Source organism: Paralichthys olivaceus, chromosome 15 (assembly GCF_024713975.1).
Source record: "Paralichthys olivaceus isolate ysfri-2021 chromosome 15, ASM2471397v2, whole genome shotgun sequence".
NCBI classification, from domain to species: Eukaryota; Metazoa; Chordata; class Actinopteri; order Pleuronectiformes; family Paralichthyidae; genus Paralichthys; species Paralichthys olivaceus.
In genome coordinates, this window is record NC_091107.1 from 7,581,903 (window position 1) to 7,609,601 (window position 27,699).

At 40.4% G+C, this 27,699-nt stretch overlaps 1 protein-coding gene and 1 long non-coding RNA gene across 6 annotated transcripts in view; one reads left to right on the top strand and one right to left on the bottom strand.

Moving 5' to 3' along the window:
- LOC109635834 (uncharacterized) overlaps positions 1 to 27,699 on the bottom strand; it is a 278,978-nt gene that overhangs the window by 46,338 nt on the left and 204,941 nt on the right. Inside the window, exons 4-6 of one of the 2 annotated variants that reach the window (XR_011246188.1) lie at positions 26,138 to 26,222; positions 23,756 to 23,818; positions 21,727 to 23,471 (exon numbers count right to left, since the gene is read on the bottom strand). This is a non-coding gene — a long non-coding RNA (uncharacterized lncRNA). Of the gene's footprint in view, positions 1 to 21,726; positions 23,472 to 23,755; positions 23,819 to 26,137; positions 26,223 to 27,699 lie in introns of those variants that run through there. The other variant, XR_011246189.1, reaches the window with a different exon arrangement.
- Positions 1 to 27,699, top strand: part of gabrg2 (gamma-aminobutyric acid type A receptor subunit gamma2) — a 46,156-nt gene that overhangs the window by 6,045 nt on the left and 12,412 nt on the right. For all 4 annotated transcript variants that reach the window (XM_020097262.2, XM_020097263.2, XM_020097264.2 and 1 more), the window contains exons 2-6: positions 1,334 to 1,473; positions 6,551 to 6,618; positions 9,589 to 9,809; positions 11,252 to 11,334; positions 13,721 to 13,858. In XM_020097262.2, the coding sequence (XP_019952821.1) occupies positions 1,334 to 1,473; positions 6,551 to 6,618; positions 9,589 to 9,809; positions 11,252 to 11,334; positions 13,721 to 13,858 (650 nt within the window). The remainder of the gene's footprint in view (positions 1 to 1,333; positions 1,474 to 6,550; positions 6,619 to 9,588; positions 9,810 to 11,251; positions 11,335 to 13,720; positions 13,859 to 27,699) is intronic.

The window sequence follows — 27,699 nt, forward strand, 5'->3', positions numbered from 1 at the left end:
TTTCTCACCTGTGTAAAAGGGCCATGTCTTTGCTGATATTAGGTTGAAATGGCAGCCTTTGTTTCCTTCCATCTTTGTGATTCTAAAGGCTTGAGCTCTTCGCTTTGTCTCGGCTAGTCACGCTCTTTCTCCTGTTTGAAATTACTTAGTTTCCTGTTCACGTTTACTCTTTGTTTGTGTTGTTCTCAATCAAATCCTGCCAATTCCAGATATTGCTGTTAAGAGTGGAATATTAGGTACAACAAAATACACGATAGATCTTTACGAATGTTTTTATGCAATATATGGAGAGTGTCTTATTGCACAGCGCTAACCCTAAACATTAACACCACATCTCAATGACTGAAACAGGTAATGGCTAAACTGATGTGTGGCATAGATTACTGTGGCACTTATGTTTACTCTACTGTTTTCCAATGAAAACGAACAAAGAAAACTCTAATACATTGAATTATCTCCTAATTCATGTAATGGCTCCTCCCATTAGAGTTAACATCATATCCATCAACCAGAAGCTGTCTGTATGTCTATTTAATATCCTCTTACATGTTTATGTGTGTATGAGCCTAATGCCATTTTTATTCTACGGCAGCCATCAAGACTTAGAACCATTGAATTATGAAAAATACAAATCAGATGTCATCCTGTGCAGGGAATGCATAGATCAAAAGCAAATAGGTTCGGCCCTTTCATCTCATCAAACATCAGATAACCAACTGTTTGTATTATGTGCGATATAAATACATGAAGGGACTTGTAATGTTGGTGGGTTGGTGGGTTCTTACTACTTAGTAGTGGGTTCGACTAAAAACATACATGCATTCAACTGTAAAAGAATAAAGATGTCCGAAGAGATACTCTACTCTCTTTGCAAATGAAAATATATGCTTAAGGCCGCACTGGTGCAAGAATTAAAATATCTCAAGGTGAAAAAACTGTTTAGTGTAGACTGGTGTATAAAAAAGAAACATAATTTTCAGTCCGTGCAGACCAAAACAGCTATTTTGATAAATGAGATCCTTATAGTGTGAAACTGTTTCATTGAAAATGTATGTTCTCCATCATGCGTACTGCACTGAATTTGCACCGACTGTGTGAGAAATAACAGACAAAGAGGAAGGGGAGGATTAATCTCAGTGTGGGTGATGAAAAAGTCAGAAACATTTCCCAAGTTTATCTCCCGACCTTGGGTTGAGATCTTCAAAAGACTTGTCACTTGCTGTGTCTCACATCTCCTAACATGTCTCTGAAAAGAAAGCAGAGCAAGTGCTTGCTCTCCATTTAAAATAAATTATTGATTACATTTCTTCCTCTCTCCCTCTGCTCCCCACAGCTCCTTCCAGAATGAGGAAGACGATGAGGTGTCTAACAAGACGTGGGTGCTGACTCCCAAAGTGTATGAGAGTGACGTCACGCACATCCTAAATAGCCTACTAGATGGATATGACAACAAACTCAGACCCGACATCGGAGGTGGGTACTGATTTTTCTCAGATAATCTGTTTAGTCACAGAATCCACACTGCAGTTAAACACAAAAATGTGTTTATGTACTGACACATGCCTATACACAAGCCCTTCACCCATTAAGTTTAAAGAAAATAAGGATTTAGCATCTGTGATGTCAGCTGACTTTTCAGAAGGGGCTGTTTGAAGCCTGTCATCTCTTCACGCCTGAAGCCTGACACTCTCGTTAATGAATCCCAAAATATACCTCTCTATTCTTTAATGCCTCTTTAACTCAGTCACATGACTTGAACTTGAGTCTGACTCTAGTCATGCATCTGACTTTAAACCTCATTTTAGAAAAAAGACTTTAACACCAGTTATTCATGGCTTCACCTGACAAAGATGTATCTACTCCTAGGTGTTTTATTTAGTCTATGTTAAAGTAGTAAATTCACATGTATTAGTTCTGTTAATGTTCAACACTGCTGCTCTGTTTGAAATCCAAACATGGCATTGAATTTGGCAACACATGTATGAGTTGGACCCAAAACAAAGTGTAGGATTTGGACTTGACTTGGAACTTCAAGACGAGACTTACTCACAAGTTGCTTCACCTTATTGGTAGCCAGTGATCTGTCATGGCATCTGATATGTACTTGAATATCTGTCGTGCAGATTTCAATAATTTCAAAAGAAATACTGACTTCTTATGAGCGGAAGTAAAAAGCGCTTCCATTCACTGCATTCAGGCTGCAGAAACTGAACACAAAGGATTGACGGCATTCAGCATACAGTTCATTATAACGACATGCTGGGCATTACAAGATGTCTGTGTGTTCGCAAGAGTCTACTCTGTGTGTGTTGTGACTTGGATTATTATAAAGCATGTGTACCTGTGTTTACTTACATGCATGTGTTACAGTTGGGATATCAGTCTGTCAAAGTCTTGCAAGCTTTCTCTTTTCAATGTGAGAAGTCGACAAGTAGCTTACTCTCCTCACTGTGACAGACAGCTGGGCAGGGCTCTCTTGTCTGAACAAGTGCACATATATTCTAAAGCCTGTCACGTCCAGCTGCAAGTGCAGAATGGGGAAATGTTCAGCATCTTTGAATACGTGATTCATGGGTCAGTATACTGGGGAAAACTGGTTTAAATCATAATGTGTCACACACTTTTATAGAATGATAAAGATGTACCACTCTATATGACAGCTGTTAATGGCCTCTCCATCTACTGTGGTGCTCACACTGGATTGGGGGAATCTGCCGAGTGCTGCAACAGTGCTAAAGATGGTTTGAAAAAAGTCAGAGTTACTCTTTACATTTGTCTTCTTTGGCTGAAATTAAGTTGTATTTCTTGTGGTGGACATGTGGAGAAATGTACAGCTGGCACCCTAGAAGCAGCAGAACAGGTCAATACTTTGTAGGTATCTGAGGAGCAAGTGGTAATATTAAGTGCAGGTAACCAGTAAATTGTGTTACAGGATTTATGTGGATAAATGAACAAATCTTCAAAAGAGCCTGACTGATTTGGTTTTTGGGGACTGATGCCGATACTAATATTAGAGAGTAAAAACTTTGGCTGCCAATAGATGAAAAAAAAAAAGTCTTTCAACAGCCAGAATGTTCTGCACTGCTTCTTCTGTAAAATAAAAACATGAACTGATGAGGCTCTAATCTTATATTATAGGTATTTTTTCCTGTTTTTCTCCTTATTTGAAATTCACCGTGGTCTTTGCCGCTACACTTACTCCACCGTTGACATAAGGACAGAGTACATGTGCTGCCTCATCAATTTCACATCTGACTCTGAGAGGTTTACACTATGCCCCCCACCCACCCACCCAGATTCAAGCCCCTCCTGACCTGATGCAGCTTTAAAGTACGACCAACGAACTGAATGAAATGATAGCACAAGATAAAAGAGCGGAGTAACAGGGCTGTATATAGTAAATCCCCTGTGCTCAACTGCTTTCATGGCATTTCTTTATACAGCATGATATGTGCAGCACTACAGTCCATACCATGTGACACGTTTCATGAGGGGCGTCATCTTTATTCTTAAGACTTTAGAAGTGGGCTTTTGCTATAAATTGAAGAGCAGCTCATATTTGCTTTGAGGTGCAGCTTCAACCCAGAGAGCCGCTGCTTCTAAACCATCTTCTTCAAACGCGCTGTGATCTTGCTTTTTCAGTGTTGGTCCTCTAGCTGCTGCCAACTTGCTCAGCTACAGAAGGATTATAATTAGCTGCATCTGAGGCACCAACCAACCAACCAACCAACCAACCAACCAAACTGAGACGAGGCAACGTTTCTCTTTCACTCCACAGTGAAATCCAGAGGATTTAGATTTATCACTGATTGTGCCACAGTTTCCCTTTGAAGTCCATTGTGGTGCTCATTAAGATGTAATGACCCTGCAGTTTATAGACTGAAGCAAAAAGGACTGAGAGAGTGAGAGAGTAAGAATTTATTCTAAATACATACATGGCATTGATCAAGGTCATCGCCTTCTAGAAAATAGATGTTTATGTTTAATAGAGTAGCACTGAGGGCATAAAGCTATTGTGAAGTGAGATTAATGAATGTTATAAGCAGGTGTTAATAGGGTTGAGTACCGAAATCTTTGGTATCTACCAGAACGAATCACATCGCAGATTTTGCTGCCTCATTTCAGAACCTAAGCTATGAACTGAAATAATAGCTCTCCTTCCAGTCAACATAAACATCACCCCACGGGCCGAGTTAACATTTCACTTAACTCTCATGGCAACACATTTTCTAATTGGCTCTTAAGGTTAGCTAGTAGCTGCCTCAAACCGGAGTCGACATAACAACAACATGCCTCAAGCTAAATGGCTTGAAGCTAAGAAAAAGCACCGGTTCAGGCACAGGAAGTTTTAAAAGTTTGATTCAGCACCGGTATCGAAAAAAACCCCAAAAAAACATTATACAACCCTGGGTCTAAATGATTGAAAATGCATTTTGATGCTCTTTTCGCTAATTTGAGGATCCTTTTACCAGGACGCCTGTGGTGGGTGTACTGGCATGTATTATGTTGCCTAAAACAATTTCAGCACAGCCACTTTATGTTCACTTGCTTCTTGGAATGATGTTTCCTGGCACCCGTTTGTGCGTTTATGAAAAGAACACACTTTGCAGTTGGCTCTATACAATAATTATTTCTGCTTTTAAATCCTGTTTATGCCATGCCTGCGACTTAATATGTGATTGTGCTAATAGTGCAGTCCAAGCTTGTATATTTTAGGCATTGCTTTTTCAGTTACATAAATAATAATGATGCCGATGGGATGCCAATAAAATGCACTTTTATTCTTAGCCACTCACGAATATATCTGGCCAAAAGCAACACCAACGTCTGTGTGTTTGTTCAGGTACATGTGTGTGCGGACAGTGGGGGTGCAATGTACGCTCATGTATGCCTGGGAGTGACATGAAAAATGGATGCAAACCTGTGCACTCTCCTCCTGTCTATCTCTCACAATCACTATAGCCTTCATGTCAAGCCCAGAGGCCCCGCGAGTCTACCCTCAGACATTATGTCCACTCATCCATAAGCATACACATTAGATGGCAAAGTGTAGAAGCTGATCCACATGGAGGTCCATTTGACACCAAGCTGCCCAGTTCCTTCAGACATACTTTGTTTGACATCTTGCTGTCCATCTCGCTTAAGCAGGAAAGGCAGCCGACAGCAAGCGGTGTAATACATGGCGGTGGAAGAACAAAGATTCATTATTTTATATACGTAAAAAAACAGAAATGTGTTTGCAGTTGCTTACTTGGAAGAAAATTAAAAAACTAATAATTGCAAAGTGACATTTGTCATTTCCACTGCAGCTGCTGCTCCCGTGTCGTGTCATACATTTGTCTCGTGATCTCTTTTGGCCAAGAATTATCATCTTGCGTCAGCATTTTTAGGATTTTAACCAACAAGTGCATCTCTGTGTGAGTGCAAAGCAAACTGCAGCAGGTCTGTGAGTAAAGACGGTAAATGATTCACAATCAAATGGAGCCTCCAGCATGGAGGGACAGGAGAAAGAAAAGGGTTGGATGGGATGTTGCACAGGGCACAAAGGTATTCTGGTAAATGGGTCAGGAGTTTGGCCATAAATACAGAGTAAATGTGCGGTTCATTGGCAGAAAGCCTGTTTAGAGAGGAAGTCGGATGTAGCCTCGTCACAGATGAGAACATCTGAGCTAGGTTTCTATTTCGTCAGCACAATTTAATATATCCTTGTAAAACCCCTGTAATGTAATACAGTTCTGTAGATGTAGAATGGGATCAGTTTTATTCATGAAAATTGCTGTATATAGTTGAATGGAATGAACAGAATGCTGCAAGGTTTTGTGATATCTAAACATTTTTGTCTACATTTAGAGGCATTTTTTTGTCCACTGCTCATCATTAGCCGCGTTTCAACCAAAATCGCCTTGAACCTTTGGTCCTTTTATCAAGGAGCTAAATGGTTGCTGCCGACCATTTCTTACCTCCACCACGAAATAGAGACCAGGGGAAATTAGGCACATTAGCCTGTTGATGTATGAACAACAGAGAGCAACAACAAACTGCTCAACTCTGGTCCACCAGGTGGGGGTACAAATGGAGTGATATTAAAACAAAAGTGAACATGGAGGAGACTTAAATCGTGCTGCTATTGATCAGAAAAGAGACGATAATCAGTCACAGAGCAAATTCAAAACACACGAAATACCAAACTGAGGAAACTGATCTCACAAGCTATTGCTATAAAATGATTGGCCAATCAGGCATCTTCAGTGCTGCAAGCCCCTCACTAAAGGTTCCTGCACTTTCTTAGGGACGTTTAGTGGGTAAACAGATTTCCCAAGAACTTGATTCTGTGGAAACACACAAATAGTTCCTGCAAACCTTCCCTGTTCCTGCGGTGGAAACGCAGCGGTTGTAGCGAACTTGACAACTGCACACATATTAATTTTCCTCTTGTTGTTCAATGATGATGATGATGATGATAATTATGATGATAATGACAAAACCTGACGAGCATCTTGCACATGATCGATGACTCCTCATCTCCAAACTGTCCTGTGCTTCTTTGCAGTCAAACCGACAGTGATCCACACAGACATGTTTGTCAACAGCATCGGCCCAGTAAATGCCATCAATATGGTAAGTAGCAATGAAATGTGATGTTTGTGTGTCATTGTTACCTTTAATCCTCGGCCTGATACTAGATGTACAACTTTTGCCTATACATAGTGGGGAAGCATGTCTTTAACCTGCCTCCATCTTTAGTGGGGGGGTGGTATCAAGCTCCAGAGAGTTGTTGTCTTCTCTGGCAGCGATTCAGTGTCTTGCTCAAGCACACTTCAGCAGGGCAGAGGTTTGCTGTCACCACGCTGCCACACTGCCCTTCTAGAGTAGCAACACAAAAGCACAGGTGTCAATCAGCTGCTTAACCACTGCATTGGCCTTTGCACCGCAGTGAGTAAATATGGTCCATTCCACCCGTCTGATTCCATTAAACACCTCTAATTTTGAATTAGAATACTCATTAACAGCTAACCAGTTGTGTTGCTCAACACACAGGCTCGAGCTCCAATTGCAAATGACTGTGTGCGCTGGCAAATCTGTCCATGTTCTCACTTTTCACTTGCCAAGACTTGCATCAGCTGCAATCTGAGGTGTCACCTGCTCAAGGTCTTTGCAGTTTCTTCAGAGAGATACAACAATTTGTGATTTTCCTTGGATCTGGTTTGTTTTTGTTTTTCTCTTCAGGTGTTTGATTGATTTCGGTCTGTTGCTGTGTACTGGTTGTTTTTCTGTTCATCAAATGTGCTGTGCCTGACGTGGATTTTTATGGGGACCCATGTTGACACCAGTATTAATAATTAATAATGCGTTTTTCAATACAGACACATCGACCAATACACACACCCACACACACATGGAAAAGAAAATTGGCAACCACCCCTAAGATGTTATCAAGTTGAGGCTTGATATTTTACAGTTTTACCATGAACTTTATTGTATCCATTTAATATCCATCATGATCCATACCACTTATCTTTTTAAGGGTCACGAAGGGCTGGAGCCAATCCCAGCTGCCGTTAGCGAAAATCAGCAGACACGATGCTAATGTGTCTGTGAAAGGCCTTTTTTTTTTATTAGCTAACTAATAAATTGGTAGGCTTCCACAAAAATCAGTTCCAGCTCATGTCCAGCTAAAGAAGTGGAATCAGTATATTTCTGAAAATGAAAATAACAATTTTAGAGTTGGAAATGCAGAATTACAGCTGGCAGATTACAACAGGAAGACCCAAGCCCATGATGCTTTTTGATTACCTCTGGTGAAGTGAGTAAATAACACAGTATCAGCAGTAAGGGAACATTTACTGTCATGCTGCAGTCATGACTAAAATAGGCCAGGACTGGTTGTGTGATAGCAGTGAGGGAAAATGTTTGTCTGAGAGAAGGAAAGAATCATAAATTGAGTGTCTCGTAAAACTCACATCAGCATTGTTTTATGTGTCATTGTTTTCCTCAGCACGTCCCCGCTGAGAGCCCGTTTCTATTGTGATTCTGCAGAGCTGTCTGCTCTGCATGGCGGTGGCGTTCCATTTCACTTAGTCTTAGCTACGATGCCCACTCTCAATAACTGCATTCACAGTGAAGTTGAAATTGATGGGATCAAGTAGAAAATGTGTATTTTATGCGCACATGAGGGAGTCTGCATGCATAGATGGGCATATGTGTGCGTGTGACGAGGGCATTCTGCTGACATGAAAGGTTGACTGATTGCTTCGCAGTCATATGTAATCAACGAGGTGGGGCCAGCGCATTCACGCCAGCGTGTGACAAACGTGGTGAGGTCGGTAGATTGTCTGTAGAGCAGAGAATGGGCTGACGCTGCGGGGGGGGGAGGGGTGCATCTAAGCGCGAACACTATTGGAATTCTTGATCGCATGTTAGGGATCTTTGAAATTATTTTTTCATCTCGTTTGAGTGTGAACGAGGGGCAAGAGAGAAAAAGAAAAAGCGAGAGGAAGATCAAGGTGTGAAGAAGAAAAGGAATCCTAAATTAATGCTTTGCAGCCACTAGAGATGAGCGTTTCTTAGCGTTTCTTAGAAGTGTGGAACCGTTGGAATTGAAATAAGTGTGATTCTGTGAAAGATCCCAGAGTATATATAGGTTAAAGAAAGAAAAAAAAAGATGTTTATATCTCTCAGCAGGGCCCAGATGAGGATCCTAAGGCATTCAGTCTTTCTCTCGTCATTGGATTTAAACTGTATATCTGTCTTTTGTGGGAAAATAAAAGGGGGGGCTAAAGGATAGGAGTGTTGCCAAGTGAAAATGTTGTTTTCAAATCTCGTTTAGGACACTTTGGCATGGATTTATAACTTTATTGTTGGGCTAAGCTTTGTCAGGAAGTTAATGCCTCTATGCCCTCTCGCTCACAAATCCCCAGTTGTTGTTTTTTCCTCTCTCTCTGTACTTCATTTTGAAACGTAGGGCTCAGCCATCGCAAGTTACACAATGAGGAAGAAGAAACTGTCCCTTCCTCTCCTTTCCCTCGAACATCCATCCAGATTTGACCCTGCTTCTATCACCTCATATGTCACGCTCTAACACAGCCCTCACAACGGCCGAACGGGAGACAGAAGGTTTTGTTAGGCTCACGACAAAGCAACAGGTTATGAGGTTAGATAATACTCCAGCCAAACAATGGGAGTTGTTAATTGCACTGTTGAACATTTAATTTTCAGGCTGCGGGCTTCAGGATGGTCTTTTTCAACAGGACTCTCTTTAGTAGTGACAAAGGGACGTCTTGGCCTGAATAGAAACAAATTTGTCTGAGGAGAAGTATCTGAAAATGTGTTCCTGCATTAAATTTCCACTGGTGTAGGAAAAGGAGGAAGCAGCAGAGTGCTTTTAGAGCCCACGTTTTTTATTTGATGGGATCGCATCTTGCAGTAAAGCCACACTGGTGACAGCAGCGGCTCCAAACAATGCTGTTTTGTATGCTGCGAGGTTTTCCTGACAAATGGAGACTTTTATCTGGTGTGTTGCACGTTCAGCATTTGAACTGAGGTTAAACATAACTGTTGCGGGTGGAACTGTGTTTTGTCTGTCGTCAGGAATACACCATCGACATCTTCTTCGCCCAGACCTGGTACGACAGGAGGCTAAAATTCAACAGCACGATGAAGGTGCTGCGTCTCAACAGCAACATGGTCGGAAAGATCTGGATCCCCGATACGTTTTTCCGCAATTCGAAGAAGGCAGACGCTCACTGGATCACCACACCCAATCGCATGCTCCGAATCTGGAACGACGGTCGAATACTCTACACCCTCAGGTAAAACATGGTGGATTACTGAGATGTGATACTAAAGAACTGATTTAGGTATTTTTCATTCATTTCTGACCTGAAGCTTGTTGATTGTATGATTGGGCAGCGGAGTAATCCAATTTAATGGTAATCACTGCTATTTTATCATATTGAAAGTTAAATAATCACTTGTTATTCATTATTATCGTTTACTTTGAGGAATTTATCATTTACCTTAATAACACGACGTGCCATTGATTAATCAACTTTTCTTCAGGAAATATTTTGTAGATGTTGATGTAAAAAAATCTGATATTTCCAAGATCGCTTGGCCTTTTCTATTTTTATAAATTAGTTTTCATTGAGGTTCTTCTGGGTCTCTATGGAGTCCAACACGAGCAACAAGCAGAAAGTACTATAGAGAGCATTCTGAAGTACCCGGCCATTTAGGGCCTCTCTGCATTAATGATTTATGATGCTGATTATCCAGAACAGGCCCTGGGCAATCTTAAATTTGAGCATTTGAAAGTTGACATTAATTAGCATGCAGGAAATCTGTCTTACCAAATGAGGCTGGAAGATGTTATGTGAGAAGGGAACACTGGAACTCCATTGCCCTGAGCTTATTATTTTAGGTGCTCTTTCATGGAGGCTTGATACGAATCATTTTAAATTTGACTGTCATATTTTTCAGTGGTTTGACCGTCTGAAATGCTCTGAAGCTTTTTTCACATTTTCCAAATATCATATTAATTACAAATAAGTGCTTTATTGTCTAATGACCCATTATTGCCTGGAGATCTTGAGACTGGAGGATAACAGTCGATGCTGCTCTGATGCACTGGACGTACTACACATTTATCAGTGCAAAACAGATGGGAGTGACAAGAAATATGTGTCATGTGTAAGACAGGAGGGAAGATTAAAGGGAAATATTAATTGTGCTTATTATCATGTTTTACGTGCCATCAGAAAACGCAGCGGACGTTCACACTGACACCACAATATATCACGGGTGGTAATAAGAGAGAAAGTGGACTCTTCTGGACTCAATCAAGCCGTGATGGATGTTCTCCTATGCAGAACAACACCCCTCCACTTCATTAATTTGTTAAGGAACTCTGAATTTAACCACTGGTTAATTAGGATGACCGCTGCGATGCCGAGGACAATGATACATGACAATAGCGAGCACATGGGTGGGTAAAGTCATTTAAGGTCATTCTCTCATTAAGGGGAAGTTTAATGACTTTGCCTACGAACTCCCTCAAGTGTGAAGAGGAGAGACAGATGTGTTGCTGTGGAAAACATGAATTTAGTTTAGGCAGATTTTAATTAATGATGCATGGTGTTTCTAGCGATAAGGTGAGAGGTTTAATTCTGACTATTTCAACACAGACTCAAATAGATTGTTTTTTTAATTGGCTATAGCTCGTGAGTCAGTGAATCTAAATATTGTGTCTCTGCAGGTTGACCATCGATGCCGAGTGCCAGCTTAAACTGAACAACTTCCCAATGGATGAGCACTCATGTCCCCTGGAGTTTTCAAGCTGTAAGTCTGGCCATATGCTGATGCCCCACTGTCTTACCCATCCCTCTGTTCCATCTCAAGGACACACACACACACACACACACACACACACACACACACACACACACACACACACACACACACACACTGGGGCCATGAAAATGCGATGTATGAGCCTAACAAAGACACAATTTAAGGAAAAATTATGCAACAGGCCAAACCAAGGAATTCCAGGTGCAGTAATCCGTGCAATACGAGCACTGCAGTCTGAAAACAATCACATGCATCTCGTGTGTATTTAGGTTTAACAGATTGCTGCACATATGAAAGTGTGCATGCATTTGCAGTATGCACAAAATATCTTGCAGTCTCTGATTGCCAAAATGCTAATATAGTTTTTAAACAGCTCTATTATACATAGAAAAACTTATATCAAAAATAAATGCATTTATTCATAAAGATGCAAATAATGAAATTCATTCAAGGTTTGTACTGGCATTCAGTAAAGGTATTTAATAATGGATGTTTCATTACCAACTCGATCAAAGCCGAAGAGGTGATTGATTTCCCTGCACTTTGTCAATACTGTTCTAAAAGGTGACCAGTCAAATGAGTCAGTATCACTGTGTGACCATCGGACGGAGGGGCAAGTTATGCTAATGAAGCTGCTACGGATCTACAGAGAGATGCACCATGGGATACTCTCCAGAGAATGCTTCCTAAATAGCTCCAGAGCAACAAGAAAGCGAAACCGGTGGGGTGGGGCAGCCAGCCTAAAAATGGAACAGAAGCATTCATGTAAATTTGATGAAAGCTATGGATGTTTTCTGAACTTTGAAAATCACTTGATGTGCATACATGAGCTGGGTCTCAGAAGAAGCAGGCGGGGCAGTGCGCCGCTTTCATCACATGGCGTGTTTTCTCAACACGTGCCACGAAGCTGCCTCCTTTGCAGTCGTCTTGACTGTTAACTCGCTGCATTCAGCCGGAGAGTGACTTATAGACGTGGAGGTGGATTCCAGTTGCTCATTTGAATATCTTAATTAATGCTTCGACTTGCACAACTAGCTCCAAAGTGAATTCCTGACACCGAGCTCCAGGAGCACTCTAGGTTCCCAAAAAGACACTAAAAGAATAATTTGCCCCCCATGTATTGCCAGTGAGGGAGCAGACTGCCTGCCTGGCCGGCAGTAATGTGGCAAATGGGCAGATCCTTCCATCCCCTGCTCCTGTGAGGTCCAGCATTATTGGATGTCTGAGAGCACTCTAGTCGTAAAGTCGTTTTAAGTTTGCACCGAGGAAAGTTTGTGTGCATTATTCAATGGCTCAACACTAGAGTGAAGATGGCACCAGAGTGAAATCTAAAGAGATTTGGCCGAAGATCATTAAAGTAAAACTTAAATCTCTGTACTTGGGAACACTTAGTGAGGTCCATTCACAGGAGAAGCATAAGGAGCCCATTTCTAAATTCAAGTTCCAGCTAATTCGAAATAAGTTTAACTACTTTTGTTTTCAAATTTAGCTACAAGATAGAAATTCAATAACAGCAAATATGATTAGATTATAGTAATGCATCTACTCATCTAAGTGAATCAGTATCAGACATGTGAGATTGTATTAGATTCTCAGCTCTTGAAGTAATAAAATTACAGAGATCGAACTCATCACCAGCTGCAGATCGATGTAATTTTAACTTTTAAGTTTTCCTGAAAGAGATTGTTCCTCCCCACAGTTAGACTAGATATATACATTTTTTAGTCCAAACAAAAGAGATTTTCAAGTTTTCTCACAACATGCTGCTTACGATTGGTCAAGGCCACTACAAGATGTCATATTTTTCCAAATGTCACATATGTCGTTAGTTGTGATGGTGCGTGCCGTCGGCATGGTGACTGCAGGAATATCAACCGGAGCCGTGTCGGCACAATTGAATTTCCTTCATTCAACTATCAGCTGTCTAAGACGGCATTTTCACAGGTCACCACGGAAGCACAAGATCCATACCTGACACTGAGTCGTGAAATTGGAACACTGAGCACTATATTGTTTAAGTGTCTGTGCATGTGCTCCACATGAAAACGTCCTGGATAAGTTTGGTCATTTGTTTTCTTCATTGAATGTTCAATGTTCTGGTTTCCTGTGTGGTTTTATTCTTACATTTTTAAAGATCTTGTAAGTTGTGTTTATATTTCTCTTCAGTGTGTCATGCTTCTTACAGAACAGACTGCTTTTTACTTGTATTTCATATTAAACAGTCCTACTGAAATTGCTGAAGCCTATCAAGTCTTGAGACATTTTCTAAAAGGGATGAATATTAGTCGACACTGTATTGTTTTTGCACTGAGCCTCTCTCCTCTGGGTTTCTGCTGAGCTCCATGTCACACTGACTCTGTTCTCTCGTGCTCAGACGGCTACCCCAGAGAGGAGATTGTGTACAAGTGGAAACGGAGCTCAGTGGAGGTTGGGGACATTCGCTCCTGGAGGCTGTACCAGTTCTCCTTCGTGGGCCTGAGGAACACCTCTGAGATCGTCAGGACTGTCTCAGGTAAGAAAAAGTTTCCTAACAAGTCTCAATATATTAGATTATTTATTAGAAGAATAAGTTGAATACTTCTGTCTCGGGATGTGATACAGTGTGTGTGTGTGATGATGTGCAAAAGTGATAATAACTCATAGCAAATATAATTATAATCTTAAAATGTAGCCATGCATGCAAAATATCAAATAACATGACCGTCCCTGTTTGGTGTTCTGATCTGTAAACAATCCCTGTTGATCTGTAGCTCGAGCTGGTTTATATCTGGAGGTTACGGCATAAACCTTCAGAGAAGCAGATGTGCCCTTCTCTGCTTTTACCCATTTTTAGTTCTTACTGCCAAAAAATAAAATCCATAAGGGCTACTGACTGTCCGGTATCTCTCACTTCCCCTGTGGGATCCATGTTCAATAGAAAACTGCCACGCTGACAGTGGGACATTTAAAGCAGCCATGGATTTATTGTAAAAAAATAAAAAAAACTATGACTACTGCTCACTGGGTGGATGCGCTTTAACGTATTTTGACCCATTCTTGCATAAAGGGCTTTATTTGTGTTTTTCCCCAGGCAAACATAAAAGTTTTTTTCATAAGACTCAACCTGATGGTTCAACACAAGAGCATTTGAAAGGCAGTTTTGAATGTGTGTGACGATGTAGAAGTTTTTATTCCACTGCTTACATAACAGAGATTTAGTTTGTTCAGGGACCTGAGATACAATTGAGCACAAATTCAAAGATAAACGAAAGATTGTGTACACACCGGTCTGCTGAAATTTATCAATGTTTAAATGTAAAAACTCAACACTGATACTCACTGCAGAACTTATAATTGTATGTAATAATATTATCTAATCTGTTCTGTCCCACTCTTCTATTCTGCTTCATATTTAGTTTCATCATGTGGATGAGACACAATATGGACCAGTTACATTTCATCCGATTTTAAAAAAACCTTTATTTGAGAAAAAGTCATAATGTTATTCAGTAAAATTGAGTGAAATATTGACTTTCTGACCTGTAACCCTCTCCCATCTATTATTATACCTGAGTCAACTGTCTTTCATGTCTTGCTCTGACAAGGGTGGCTTTAATCAAATGCTGTGCTTATTAAATAGCACAGAGAAGGGATAGGTGTGTCAGTCATACAGTGTTTTCATGACGGGATCCCATTCACAAACACTGCAGGAATATAAACGTTGGCTCGAGTAGAAACAACTGCTTCCCCTGCAAAGTGTTGGCGTTTTAGTGAAGGGCCCAAAGTGTGTTTGCATGTGCACGCATGTTTGCTTATGTTTATATGCATGAGATGTCAGGGAGTTGTGTTTGCAATGTTACGGAAGGAAATGCATGTTTTCGTTCTGCTTGTCTCGGGTGTGAAATCAAGGAAAGTAGAGCCGCAGAGACAAACTTTGGCCGGAGGAGGATTCATTCTCATTAGATCAGCCGCAGTATCCAGAGGAGCTGACTGAAATTTTAAATAAAGGCCCACTATATACTTACAGGTAATATAAATCCTACAGCTTTTTTTTCTTTTTACTTCTACTTGAAACTCTAGACAGTACTAACAATAAAAGAATCAAGGTTTCAGTCTTTTCTTTTTTGCCTTTAACTCAATTCCCTTTTTATGAGATATTCAATTAACTGTCGGGTGTTTATCGCAGGCAGTGGGATGTTTTTCTGGCTGTCCTCCATCTGTTTAAAATATACTGCTGCATGGCTGGAAGGCTAAAGGGATGTTATTTTATCGGACATGAGTCAGTGGGGTCATTATTCTTGCAGTGGTTTGTAGATCAGTGCGTCTAGTCATTTACTGCGTCTCTTTCACAATAAGAGTCTTGTGCGACACAAATAGTTGTTTTTACTTAAAAAATACAGTGTAAAGCACATATTGTATATTTTTGTAGATAAATGGTAATGATGATAATGATTTTAAACACTGTTCCGTAATGTGCGTCTGTATATCAATGTTCAGTGTGTAGCAGTGGAACTAATGAGCAGTGCTCTCCTATCATGAGCTGTTAGTTTGGAGGTAATGTTGTTTTTGAAGTGTTTACTCAGGCTTTAATAGCTGTTATGTAATCCTCTGCTCTGAAAAGGTGAAAAAAAACTGTGACAAAAACATCTGCTATTACAGAAAATATATTTAATGTTTTAATCACAGTGCAGTTTCAATGTAGTTGCATAAAACCAAAACATAACGTGTTGGTCACTGCAATGCTGTTTATTCCTATGTATTATTTGAAATATCAGATGTCGAGATCAAGTTTCTGTCTAAGTAAAATGCTCATTTCTCAGTGGAGGCCTTGAAATCGAGCTCTGTCATACAAACTGAGAACCACACACATGTAAACAAAGTAGCCAAGGGATTAACTGAATTCACCCAGTCGTTCTGTAATTTGCCACAGTTCAACAGAGTGTCACTGCAATGTTACGCTCACACGCGCACATGTGCACAGGATGCTTTTGTGTGTACATAGGCATTGCAAGACCGAATGCTTCGCCCGAAGTGGTGCAAGGTGATTCAAAAAAATAAAAGGCTACTTGTAAATGTTCTCTTTTTTCAGTTTGAATCAAAACATTTTTCCAGTGACAACATGAAAGGGCAGTGTGTGTGGGAGGATGAGCTGCATGTAGTGGAGAATGTGCACTGTCTCCGACTCTGTTCTGGTTTATTTCCACGAGCAGCCATCTGCTCTGTTGTCAGAGCGCAGAACCTTGACTGTGGCGGTGAGACCCCTCGCCTCATTCTGCAGTCAGTTTGGGTTTCTGCTTCAAGATTCATGAACACAACATCTGTCTCAAAAAGCAATCAGTTACTTTTTAATACGCTGCGTCATCGGCAGCTCGTTTTGTGCATTTCAAGCGCAGACAGACATCAATATAATAAACTTTCAGAGGTAAATTTTAGACCATTTAAAAATATCAAATTGTTTGATTATTTCATCGTCTAGTATCACTATTACCTATTCTTTTTATAATTATAGTCAAATGTGCTTTCATCTTTAAAGGAATATGTTGTTACCAAGTATTTAAACACATTTAGAATTTATTGTAGCTACATAAGTTTCTTTTATTATTTCAAACTTTTGCAATCAGATGCATATTTTTCATAAAGATGCCACATCATAGGATTTTTTAAAATATAAATGATACGTTTTTGTTATTGTGGTTACTGATGTTTCTGACATTAACTTAGATTGATGCGTAGCACCACTGTTGTGTTGACCTGCATTTTCTTCTTCTCTGTAGCGGGTGGCTGTAGGTTGTGGTGTAGTGAGCAGGGGGCTTGTCTTTCAATCAGAAATCCTAGGGTCAAGTTTTTATTTCAGCATCTGCTGCTGTGTTCTGAAGTATGTTGTCCATGAACACTCAGGAACACCCTGCCAGCTGAAGAGCTCTGTGTATTTGTCCTGCCTGGAAGGTTATATTTAAGTTGCAGTTATTTCCATTCAAGGCAAAGCAAGGAAAAGTTATTTATAAAGCACGTATCAAACACTAGGGAAATTCAATGTAATTTACAGGATAATTAAATGCAACAAAGGTACAAATGTGCATTTGAAAAGTGTGAAAGTACTGGCAAGTGATACATCAATTAATTATTTGAAATGAATAAATATATAGAATGCGATTTAAAATAAGCTTTTAGCAGTAACCAGGAAGGGAAGACAAAATTTAAAGTAGCGTAAAAATGTCTAATAACCTGGGAGGTTATTCCAGGTCTGTTTTTCAGGATAAGATGCTGCTACACCGTGTTTAGTTCTAACAACGAGCTAGTCCCAGAGATCCTGAGGGTTCTGAGCTTCACACAGCATTAAATCAGGTTTAATTGGGCCCATAGACACAAGGAGATTTGTGCACAAGCTGTTAGATATTGAAGAACATTCTTTGAGTGACAGGTGGCCAGTGAAAGGATTTTAGTGCTGTTGCGATGTGGTTGTTTTTTCCCTAATTTTTGTCAATACCTTGGCTGCAGTGTTTTCAATAACCTTTTGGAGGGGGTTAAAAGCTCTATGAACGGATCATTACAACCAATCTTCAGGGAATTTAGGTGTTTGAGCTTTATTCAGTCAAACTTGGAAACTGCTTCTTACAATATTTAGTTTTTTCGATGGTAGAGAGCAGATGTTCAAGCACGGTGTATAATCTCCGTCAGTTAAACTGTGTTTAAAATGGGTCAGGTGAGGTAACAGAGAGAACACGTAACACTAAGCCCAGCAGACAAGCAGGCAGGTGAATCGGCCTGATCCGGACGGACAGTGAGGACTGTAGCAGCCAGAGGAAGAGGTCCTCTCTCATTCTCCCCGACAAGCCAGTCACACCCAGGTTCAAGTGGTCGCAGTGTTACTCTGCGTCCACGCATCTGTGCTCGTATTCCCAGATATTTAGTTGTTGTAGTAGGATGATAAAAAAAGTGATGCATGATTAAAGAACGATAGAGGGATATTTAAATTAAAGCCTGCCGGGGGGAGGGGGAGGTCGACGTGCCATCTGCTGCTCTGATGCGGTTGAGTTTGAGCTTTTTTTCATCTTTTATAAAGGCTATGTCTGTTTTTATTTGTTTTTTCTTTCCTCCCTCAGCCAGTGTCCAAAGGCTTAGTCCCTCAACATGTCACTTCACATCAGAGCTGCCTGCGCTGCCTGGAAGCCTATACCTGCATTTACAAACACAGACACACACACATTTGCATGTACGCACACACTGTTGCTGACGATAAGCAAGAGCCACTGCAAGGACACCAGTGCACAGAATAGGTAGAAGCAATGCAGAGTATTCAAATGTAAGACAACCACAAGCATGATGGCTAACATTGCTGTTCAGTTAACTTCAATGTTAAACCCTTGGTATAGTCTAAACTTGTTCTCACTCGTCTGCCAGGCTGGAGTTTAGAGATGTTCAGGACATCATTGTGTAGACAGGGACAGAGACAAACGATGGAAAAGAGAATAAAATTGAAAAGGAAGTCGATCATGGCGTTACATTGTGCCTGCATGGAGAATTACAGAACGGAATCCATGTTAGACATATGGTGCTCGTTTACAAAGGGGAGTTTGAGGCTTTGAGCAAAGCACTAGGATTTACTTCAACTGAGGACACAATTGTCGGACTCAGATCTCGGTAACAATATCAGAAAATCAGTTATGAGTAGGTTTTCAAGCTTTTCAGACAATTTGCAGTGTCTGAAATGCACATAAAGTAACTATATATAAACTATGAATGGTGATTTTTAAATGCTTTTTAACACATGCTCAGAGTTTGACAGAACTAGAACATGACACATCAGTAGCCCCCGAGTTGCATTCATCCACAGTGTAGTGGGTGCATGTGCTAATTGGATTGAAAGAAGGTAAAAGAAGATTAAGGCTGGAGAACAAGGACGAATGATTTGAGTGATTTGTCTTATTAGAAATTGGGCCATTAGTCTTCTTGTGTAAAGCCACTGATTAATGTAGCCATTGTGGTGCATTTACATTCACCATCAAATACAATCACATTGATCTCTATGCAGCCGTTAACCATCTTCCCAGTGCATTAGTGGAATAAATGAACTTTAAAACAACATTGCTCTGTTGGACAAGAGTGTCTCTCTTCCAAAGTCAATGCAGTTTTCTTCCTTTCCTGCTACTAGACTCCATTTTCCTCAGCAGTGAATCATGAGGTGGTTTAAGCAGGACATGGGGTGGTTAATTTGCTGTCCCTTTAGCTGAGCACAACTGTATGCTGAGAGAGTCAGCCAGTGGAACATATATCTCTGTGTTTGACAGTAGAGTGCTTTGGTGTGTGCCAGTATCCATGAATTAATGCATGCTCCTATGTGTCCATTTGCTTGCATGCACATTCCAGTGTGTGCTCTCCACTGGATATGAGTCTCTTTTTATGTATTGAAGGCTATTCTTAGAGTGACCCTCCAAAAGCCATGGCGTGCAGCCCTGTTGTCTGTGTGCGCCCGCCTGTGTGATTCAGTTTGAGTGGAGAAAGCCCTGGGACACATCAGTGGCCCTCTCCAGATTACGGAGCTCCACAGTTCGCAGATGATTCTTTGATGGGGCGAATCTGGAGGCACTGTGGTTGAAAAGAAGTCGCCCGGCGAGAGGAAACAGTCAGCACAGCAAGCACATGAATACCCACGCACACAAAACACACAATTACACAGATATATTTATATATTAGGGGTGTAACGATTCTGAGACACGAACCTGTGTGCAGCCTGTTGAGGTTTCATTACTACACATGAATTGAAACGCATGTACATCATAAAACAAATACTCTATTTAGACTCAGGGTAGGCTGCATATTGTTTTAAATAGTACACATTACACCACGTGTCACATGACCATTTTAATCCAATCATGTAAGCACAGTTAATCTCTTATATTCCAAAGGATTCACCTCGTAGCATGGCAGAGTGCATCACTGCTCTATATTTAGACTCTGTGTGCTGCGAATGGAGACCTACACAACTATTTTATCCTCAGTTAAACCAACAACGCACTATTACACACAAATTTAAATAGACGCAGTTTACTGCATGGAGAAGATTCATATCAGAATGAGCCGTGAAGATGGAATCCTCAGAATATACATGATGTTTTAATGCCACAGTCATTCAGTTGCCAAGAGTGTTTTTTTCAGTTCCTCTTCCTTTCTTTCAGACATCACATTTGGCTCCATATATCCCAAAATCATTGTTACTGGAGCCTTTGTTATTTGAGTCGTTTGTCTGGAGCATGTAATGATTGATTTAATCAATCTAATCTGTATTTATAAGGAAATAAACTTAATAAGAAAAGGTAGAACATAAAGGTGGTGATATTATCTCAGCGTCAGGAGCCCTGAGAAACCTCCCAGTGGTGATGTGGTCATATTTATGCCACACACAGTTGTGGTGGCAGAGAGTCAAAGCAAATTAAAGAGGAAAAGCTATAAAATTCCGTGAAAAAATGACGCCAGCGAGACGGGAGTGCTTGTAACCAGCTGCCTGGTTTAATCATGAAAATATGGAGAGAGACAAAAACCAATATATCCAAATGCCAATAGTTTTTTATTGTTACTGAGACGTCCCATCCCTGATCGAATAAACCACCTGTGAAAGCGCAACCATGCTGTCTGAAATTATTCTGCTTTCCAGTGCGTGATTGCTTTAATGAGTAACATTTCGTATAATTGCAGAAAAAATTGCAAAATATAAACAGATGTAATATGAGATCGCGTAATATGCAGATGGAAAAATGATAAGGGAAATGATTAAATATTACTTAATGATCGTGTTAATATAAGGTATGTCAGCGATGCTTTGTTCTACTTAATGCACTCACACAGACAGCCTTAGTATGTTTTTCTATAAAATCTGTCTTTTTAAGATTAATAAAAGAGAAAAGAAGTAATTGCTCAAACAAAATAAATATTAGGTGCACATGAGGTTCCCCATGACTTCATGCTGTGTAGTAAAAGAGTAATTTAATCACAGTCATAGTACGTCGCAGCTTTTTATCAGATGACAATCACTCCATCTTGTTGAAGGAAAAAGGTTAAGAAGTACTGAAACAATCCATTAGCCACGGCGGTTCTCTGTTGCTATAATAGCTGCTTCTCTCCCTCTAATCTTTTCCTCTCTTCACCCCCCCCCCCCCTTCTTTCTCTCCACCTTCTCCCTCTTGCTTCTGGGTGATAGCTATGATGGGCAGGAGTGGGAGGGAAAATGCTCTGACTCAGCCAGAATCCTCCTTTTGAGAAGTTAAATACCAATTTACACTCCTCCCTGTCCCCCTCTCCGATCCTAACCCACCCGATACACTAACAATATTCACATATACCAGAGCCTGCTCTGTGCATCCCCCCACACAACCACCATCACTACTGCAGCCGCCCCTTCTCCCCTTCATGATTTTTTATTGGTGCTCCCGTGTCCTAGTTTTTACAAACACAAACCCACCAATCCCCCCCCCGCACTTTCTTCCTCCCTTTCTCTGTTTCTCCGTCTGCCCTTATACGTCTACAGCCTAATGATCCACTAATCAACACCCAAAAACAGGGACTGGTGATTGACCACAGGAGCAGAGATTGTCAAGGGAAAGTTAGGTTCTTGTTTTCCTCCCCATTGACCAACACCTGCATGTAAAACATCGCCTGTGGGGCAAAGCAGAGGAGTGCAGACTTCTTCTATCTTTGTGATATGGTATATTGTCAGTCTTCTCAATGTTTTATATTGATATTGAACATGTACCAAAGAGTGAAGGTCAAGAAGTAGAATAATCTGCAGTGGAGCTCCACTCCTGCTGCTTACTTACAGCACAGCCTCTCCTGTACCTCAGTATGTGATTGTAGGTGTCCTTGTGTCTTTTATGGCACCAAACATTTCCCAACTGCAATTGCAACATGAGCTTCAGAGCGATAAACTAGGACACTGGAATACACTCAGTACAAAATTAAAATCATCTAATTTGCAAGAGAGAAAAAAGAGGGGGGGGGGGGGGGTTAAATAAGTGAGACTAGTGTTAGTTCCTGTTTTTCGAGTGAGAGGCAAAGATTGAGGTCAACAGGGAGAGAGATGCATGAATAAAAGGAGAGAAAAGAGGAGGATGTGCAGCCAATACCAAAACAGGTCAAAACTGTGAGAGACGCTGTTTTTTGGGGGGGGTGTTTGTGTCCCTCTTGACTTCCACTGCTGCAGCCGTCATTGTGAAAAATCCTGGTATGTAACACTGGAAGGTCAGACTTGGACTGATGTCGCCATTCTAAGATTTTAAGGACGGGATGAGAGACTTGAAGGTCGTTTCATACTTTCCATGTCTGCGTGTCTGTGATGGTAAATGTCATCATCTGCATCGTCTGCGAGGGTCAGCGTGGACCCTCAGATACAGACTGCACATGCTCCAGATAACAAAATGGATTCTCAATGGTGATGCAGTTCATTAATTCAGAAGACCCTCAAGCCTTTAGTAAGCCTGAAGGTAAATGAGGGAGACAGTCGGACATATTCTGTATTTTGTGTGGGAAGGCTTTTTTGGATGCCTGGACCAATATCCCTCCTCGTTGCTGTAGTTAATGTTCCTACTAACTCTTACAGCAAAAACCTAATATTCCTCATATTCCAATATGAGACAACTACCACGATGGAAATAAAACAAATGTTTTATTGTAATATAATAGACATTGTGTAACATTCTGTATTTGATCAGACCGCCTTAGAGAGACGCAAATGATGAGGGATTTTAGAAATCTTACAGCTGTCACTAAAGTTAACTTAAAGTTAAGTAGAAATGTTTTGTATCCACACAAACTGAACAGTCTCTTCTTGTTGCCCTGTTCCAACAGACAGCAGGTTTAGAGGCTAAAAGCAGTTCAAAGTTGATGCCACTCTATGGAGCAGTTGTTCCAAGGCCGAGGCCCGGTTGCCAAATAAAAGATTATAAAGTTCTGTGCTCTGCTCCTAATACCACTCTCATTCCGCTTATTGGCCCCACATAATATTCTGCAACCCTGGGTTTCAGAGTAATTAGCTATATGAAATAAGGAGAAAGCAAATGTGGAACATTATGTGTCAGGTTGTTTAATACGTGGCATAAGAGGATACATCTCAGAATTGTAATAATAAATCATAATGGTGATCCACAGCACACCACCTGAATACAAGGAGGAGCATTAACACAGATAAATGTTTTTTCCTGTCTTATCGGTATTAAAACGCTGAATAATCCATATTTATAAATCATATGTGGTCTGTGAAGCCATGAAAAGTGCACAGCATTTATATTATCTGTGCTTAGTATGCTAATACATATCACAGATAATATAATGTATCAGAGGATTAAAGGCATATAGGCTGTTGGTGAAATTAAATTTCAAGTGATCTAAGCTGGCGCTCTGTTTACTAAGAGGTTTAACCTGCCTCAATGCAAATACTTACCTTCAGTGACACTGCCCATGAATCTCTTTGAGGGGAGGTGCTGTTGATATGCATGCTGAGTAGCTGGGCTCATGTATGAAGTCAAGCAAAAGGAGAACATTTCTTTTATTTGGCCGACTGAACTGACAATATATCTCAAAGTGCAAAATGTTGTTAAGGTGCTTAAAAGAAAACAGTTTAATCAGAGTTTGCACAGGCATGAATCAGTATTTTGAGCAAGTCAGTAAGTATGTTAATAATGATTAATTAGATTTTAAAGCTTAAAACCAGGGATCCACAATTCTAATTTGTACCAGCAAAAAGCCTTTGGCAAAGACATGGACACTGATTGTCTTGGCTCATACAGCTTATCCTTCCAATTTAGATTTAAATTGCATTAATGCTATTATACATTGTGTCATGACTGAAAAACCATCCTGTGGTGGTGACATTTCTTCCTGACTTATGGTTCATTAAAGCACATCTTTGATAAGACAGCAAATGTTTTCTGATTTCAATTTTTGTAGTTTCTGCAAAACTTGTATGTATCTGAGTCAACATACTCAACATAAAAACCAGCATTAAATGTCTGGATTTTTGATTGTTATTGTTGTGTGAGTTTAATCGACACGGCTCCGTTCAAATGTTGTGCAATATAAAAACACAAAATTGCAACGTTTATATTGACTCATGGCCGATCATAAATGGGAGCATTTGGGAGGATAAAGTGTTACTGCTGTGTGTTTTTTGCACAAGATCATTTTCACAGTTGTAAAGAATATGTACGGTGCTGTGGCATCCTTGTCCTTCAGTCTCCTCTGTTTGAAGTCCTTTTTGCTTCTTATGTTTACTGCAAATAAATCCTCCTCTTAATGTGACATGTGCATGCACCAGGCATAAATAACTGACCTAGTGTTTTTGGGGTGTTCACTGTATATATGCATCAGTCAAACAGTAACAGAATCCCCTACACAAAGCCTCTGGAAAGCTTTATCTGTCTCACACTTTCACTTCATCAGTGTTATGACTGTAAAGTGTGGATGAGTCCTGTCACCTGGCCACAATGAGCAGAACATGACAAATAAGAAATTATATTTTAACTATGGGAAGAAAGGAGAGTGAAAGTTGAATTCAAGGATTTGACGCTTATGTAACGAGTGTGAATCGCATCCCTGCTCATTGTGTGAATAAGAAATAATGAAGCCATTTTTAGACAAGGTAAGCTGGAGTGCAGATAAAATGGAGAGACGCAGATATGTGAGAACGCGTCGGCCTTGTTTCTAATTAAATGAAGTGATGGAAATAAACACACTATGGAGTTTTAAGTCTTAAAATATCAGTTGAGAAATAAAACAAGTGCAAAAAAGACGAGAACAAACTCGATTTTGTGGCATGAAAAGAAAAAGCCAAAAAGTGCTGTATGTTTTTTTAAGGTAATCAAGGCTAATACAAGCTGGATAAAAACTGTGTGGTGATTTGATAAAAGTTATAATATGTAATAATTATAAAATAAACCTTTGTTACATATTTTTTTGAGTTTTTTAATTATCCCAAATATTTTGTACAAAAGTTTATTCAAGGCAAAGGGACGTTTAATTTTTCATCGCTTTTTAAATGGGTCGTATTTATTTTACTTGTCTCTGCGGTAACTTCTGGCACAAGTGATGTATAATAAGGACAAAAACACACTGCTAGCATGTTAGCCAGCGAACCAATTTCCTCCCACGGTCTGTATTGGTCACTCGGATCACGTGTATGTCATTTGTTGCGTAACATTTATCAGGTATATTTAGATCAGCTGTGGTGGTGAAGACAACAACTCCCATGATCCCACGCTGCTTCTCACTATTATTAAACTCAACCTTTTGTTATCGTTTCAATTGAGAGACACCTAGTGGCCAAAGTTACATATTGCACATTTGATTACAAATGTGTTTGGGCATGATGCAGAACTATATGTCACACACTAATTTAAACTGAGCCATCTTTAGGCCTCGTCTTATAGTGGGTCCCTGTATCAAATGTAGTTTCAATACAGCTGAAATCAAGTATAACACATTCATGGTGTAGTAATCCAGCGTAGAAATACTGCTCCTCAGTAGGTTAATCCAGCCGTGATAGCATGTTAGCATTGTTTCAATCTAAAAAATATTCCTCAACTTTACTTTTTATTCACTTTCTACTAAACTCTCCGATAACTGTGAGGGAAACTGTTTTTGTGCAGATTCTTACTACCTGTCACAAAATCCTCCTCTCAATAATGTGAGAGCAATTACTGCGTCTGCGGGAAGGATAATCATCCGTCCCTGTCACACTGAACACAATGTTAACAACGAGGCAATCAAACGGCGTAGCCTCCTGTCTGCTGTGTAATCATGCCGCTGTGTTGCCGCAGTTACTCACCATGACAATGCCGTGCCTTTTTTCTTTTTTCTTCACGGTGACATCATCTCACCTCCCACTGTTGGGCAGGAATAGCTGCAGTTCACTGTGGAGGCAAAAATGCAAAGCTATGGTAACTGGTTAATCGCTCACACATAGCCCCGAGTCATGTCACAGAAAGTGGTGAGTTAACATCGTCTCTAAGTATCGTTGACCCCAGAAACCAGCCGTGGCATAACCCGGGTCATTAGTGAAGCTCCTGTCTTTTTCTTACACACACACACATGCACATGCATGCACACAATAGCATCTGCTGTCACCTCTGATATTTATGACCCTTGACAGCAGAGGAGCTCAGTGAGACAGCCTGTCAGCAGCTCTGCAATGTGTCTGGCTTGTCTCCCTTCATTGGATGGCCAGCATGTGCCTTAGGTCTCTCCTGCCCATCTATATCCACACCAATTTACAGCCTGGCTGCCGACAGAATGATATTCTCATGTGACATTTTTCTTTTCTTTTTTTTTTTTTTCTTCTGGTCAGCACTCCTGAATTCCCATGTTTCCCTCCTATGAAACTCCCCCTGTGGCTATTCTGCAGATAATGTACAGCAGGGACCAGCGTATCTCCTCATAGGGTCAATACTGATCAAATACAGGATCTTATAACAATTTCTGTATTCTATGATGATATCTTTTTTTATTTCCACCCTGGTAGTGGGCTCGTATTTGAAGAATGATGATTTTTTTTTCCCTTTCTCCTGCTGCTGCTGCTGTTTGTGTTTGAGTGTGCTGGTAATTCTGTTGAGTTGTGTTTGTGGCTTTTAACAACAAAGCAACACAGTTCTCTGATGAATGATCGTCTCCGCCAACTTTTTATTGCTTTCCGGAGATTTCATCAGCTCGCAATAAATCGCTTTTGCTGGTGATATGTGTGATCCTAATAAAAATACTTCAAATCACATCTTAATACAAACAATAGTTTTGAGCTGTCTTATGCATAGTTGATTTTTTTCCCTCACACATTTGTCGCTCATGAATTACAAACAGAAAGGGACGGACTAAATTGATAGAAATGTTATTGCAGCAATGAAACAGATAAGATTGGATACATTTGAACTTTAAGGGATTTTATTAACAAAGATGCAAAGAGCATCAGCTCACAGATGAGCGTCTCAGACGACAGCGTCTTTACATTCATTGTTGATCCCAGAAGGAAACGTTGACCTCAATAGTAACAGCCTTAAAAAAAGAGAACTATCCATACAGATGCCATGAGGCTTGAAGCAGCTCGTGACCACACCCTCCTCTGCTGGTGCTAACAGATGGGGAGTTCAAGCTAAGGTTAGTCCGAGGGCTCCCATTAAGGAGGAATTTTAGATTTCCAATGCCGGCGTGAAAGGTTTGAATGCTTTGATATGGCTGCTGCATTCTTATGAGAAGTAAACTGGGACACACACACACACACAACTTGTATGCTGGTGTGCAAATCATGTACCTCGCCTGAACCGCACATTCAAATGTTCACTAATGTGGCAAAGAACCCAATGGTTCCACCTGACTCGAACAAAATGCACAAATAAAGAA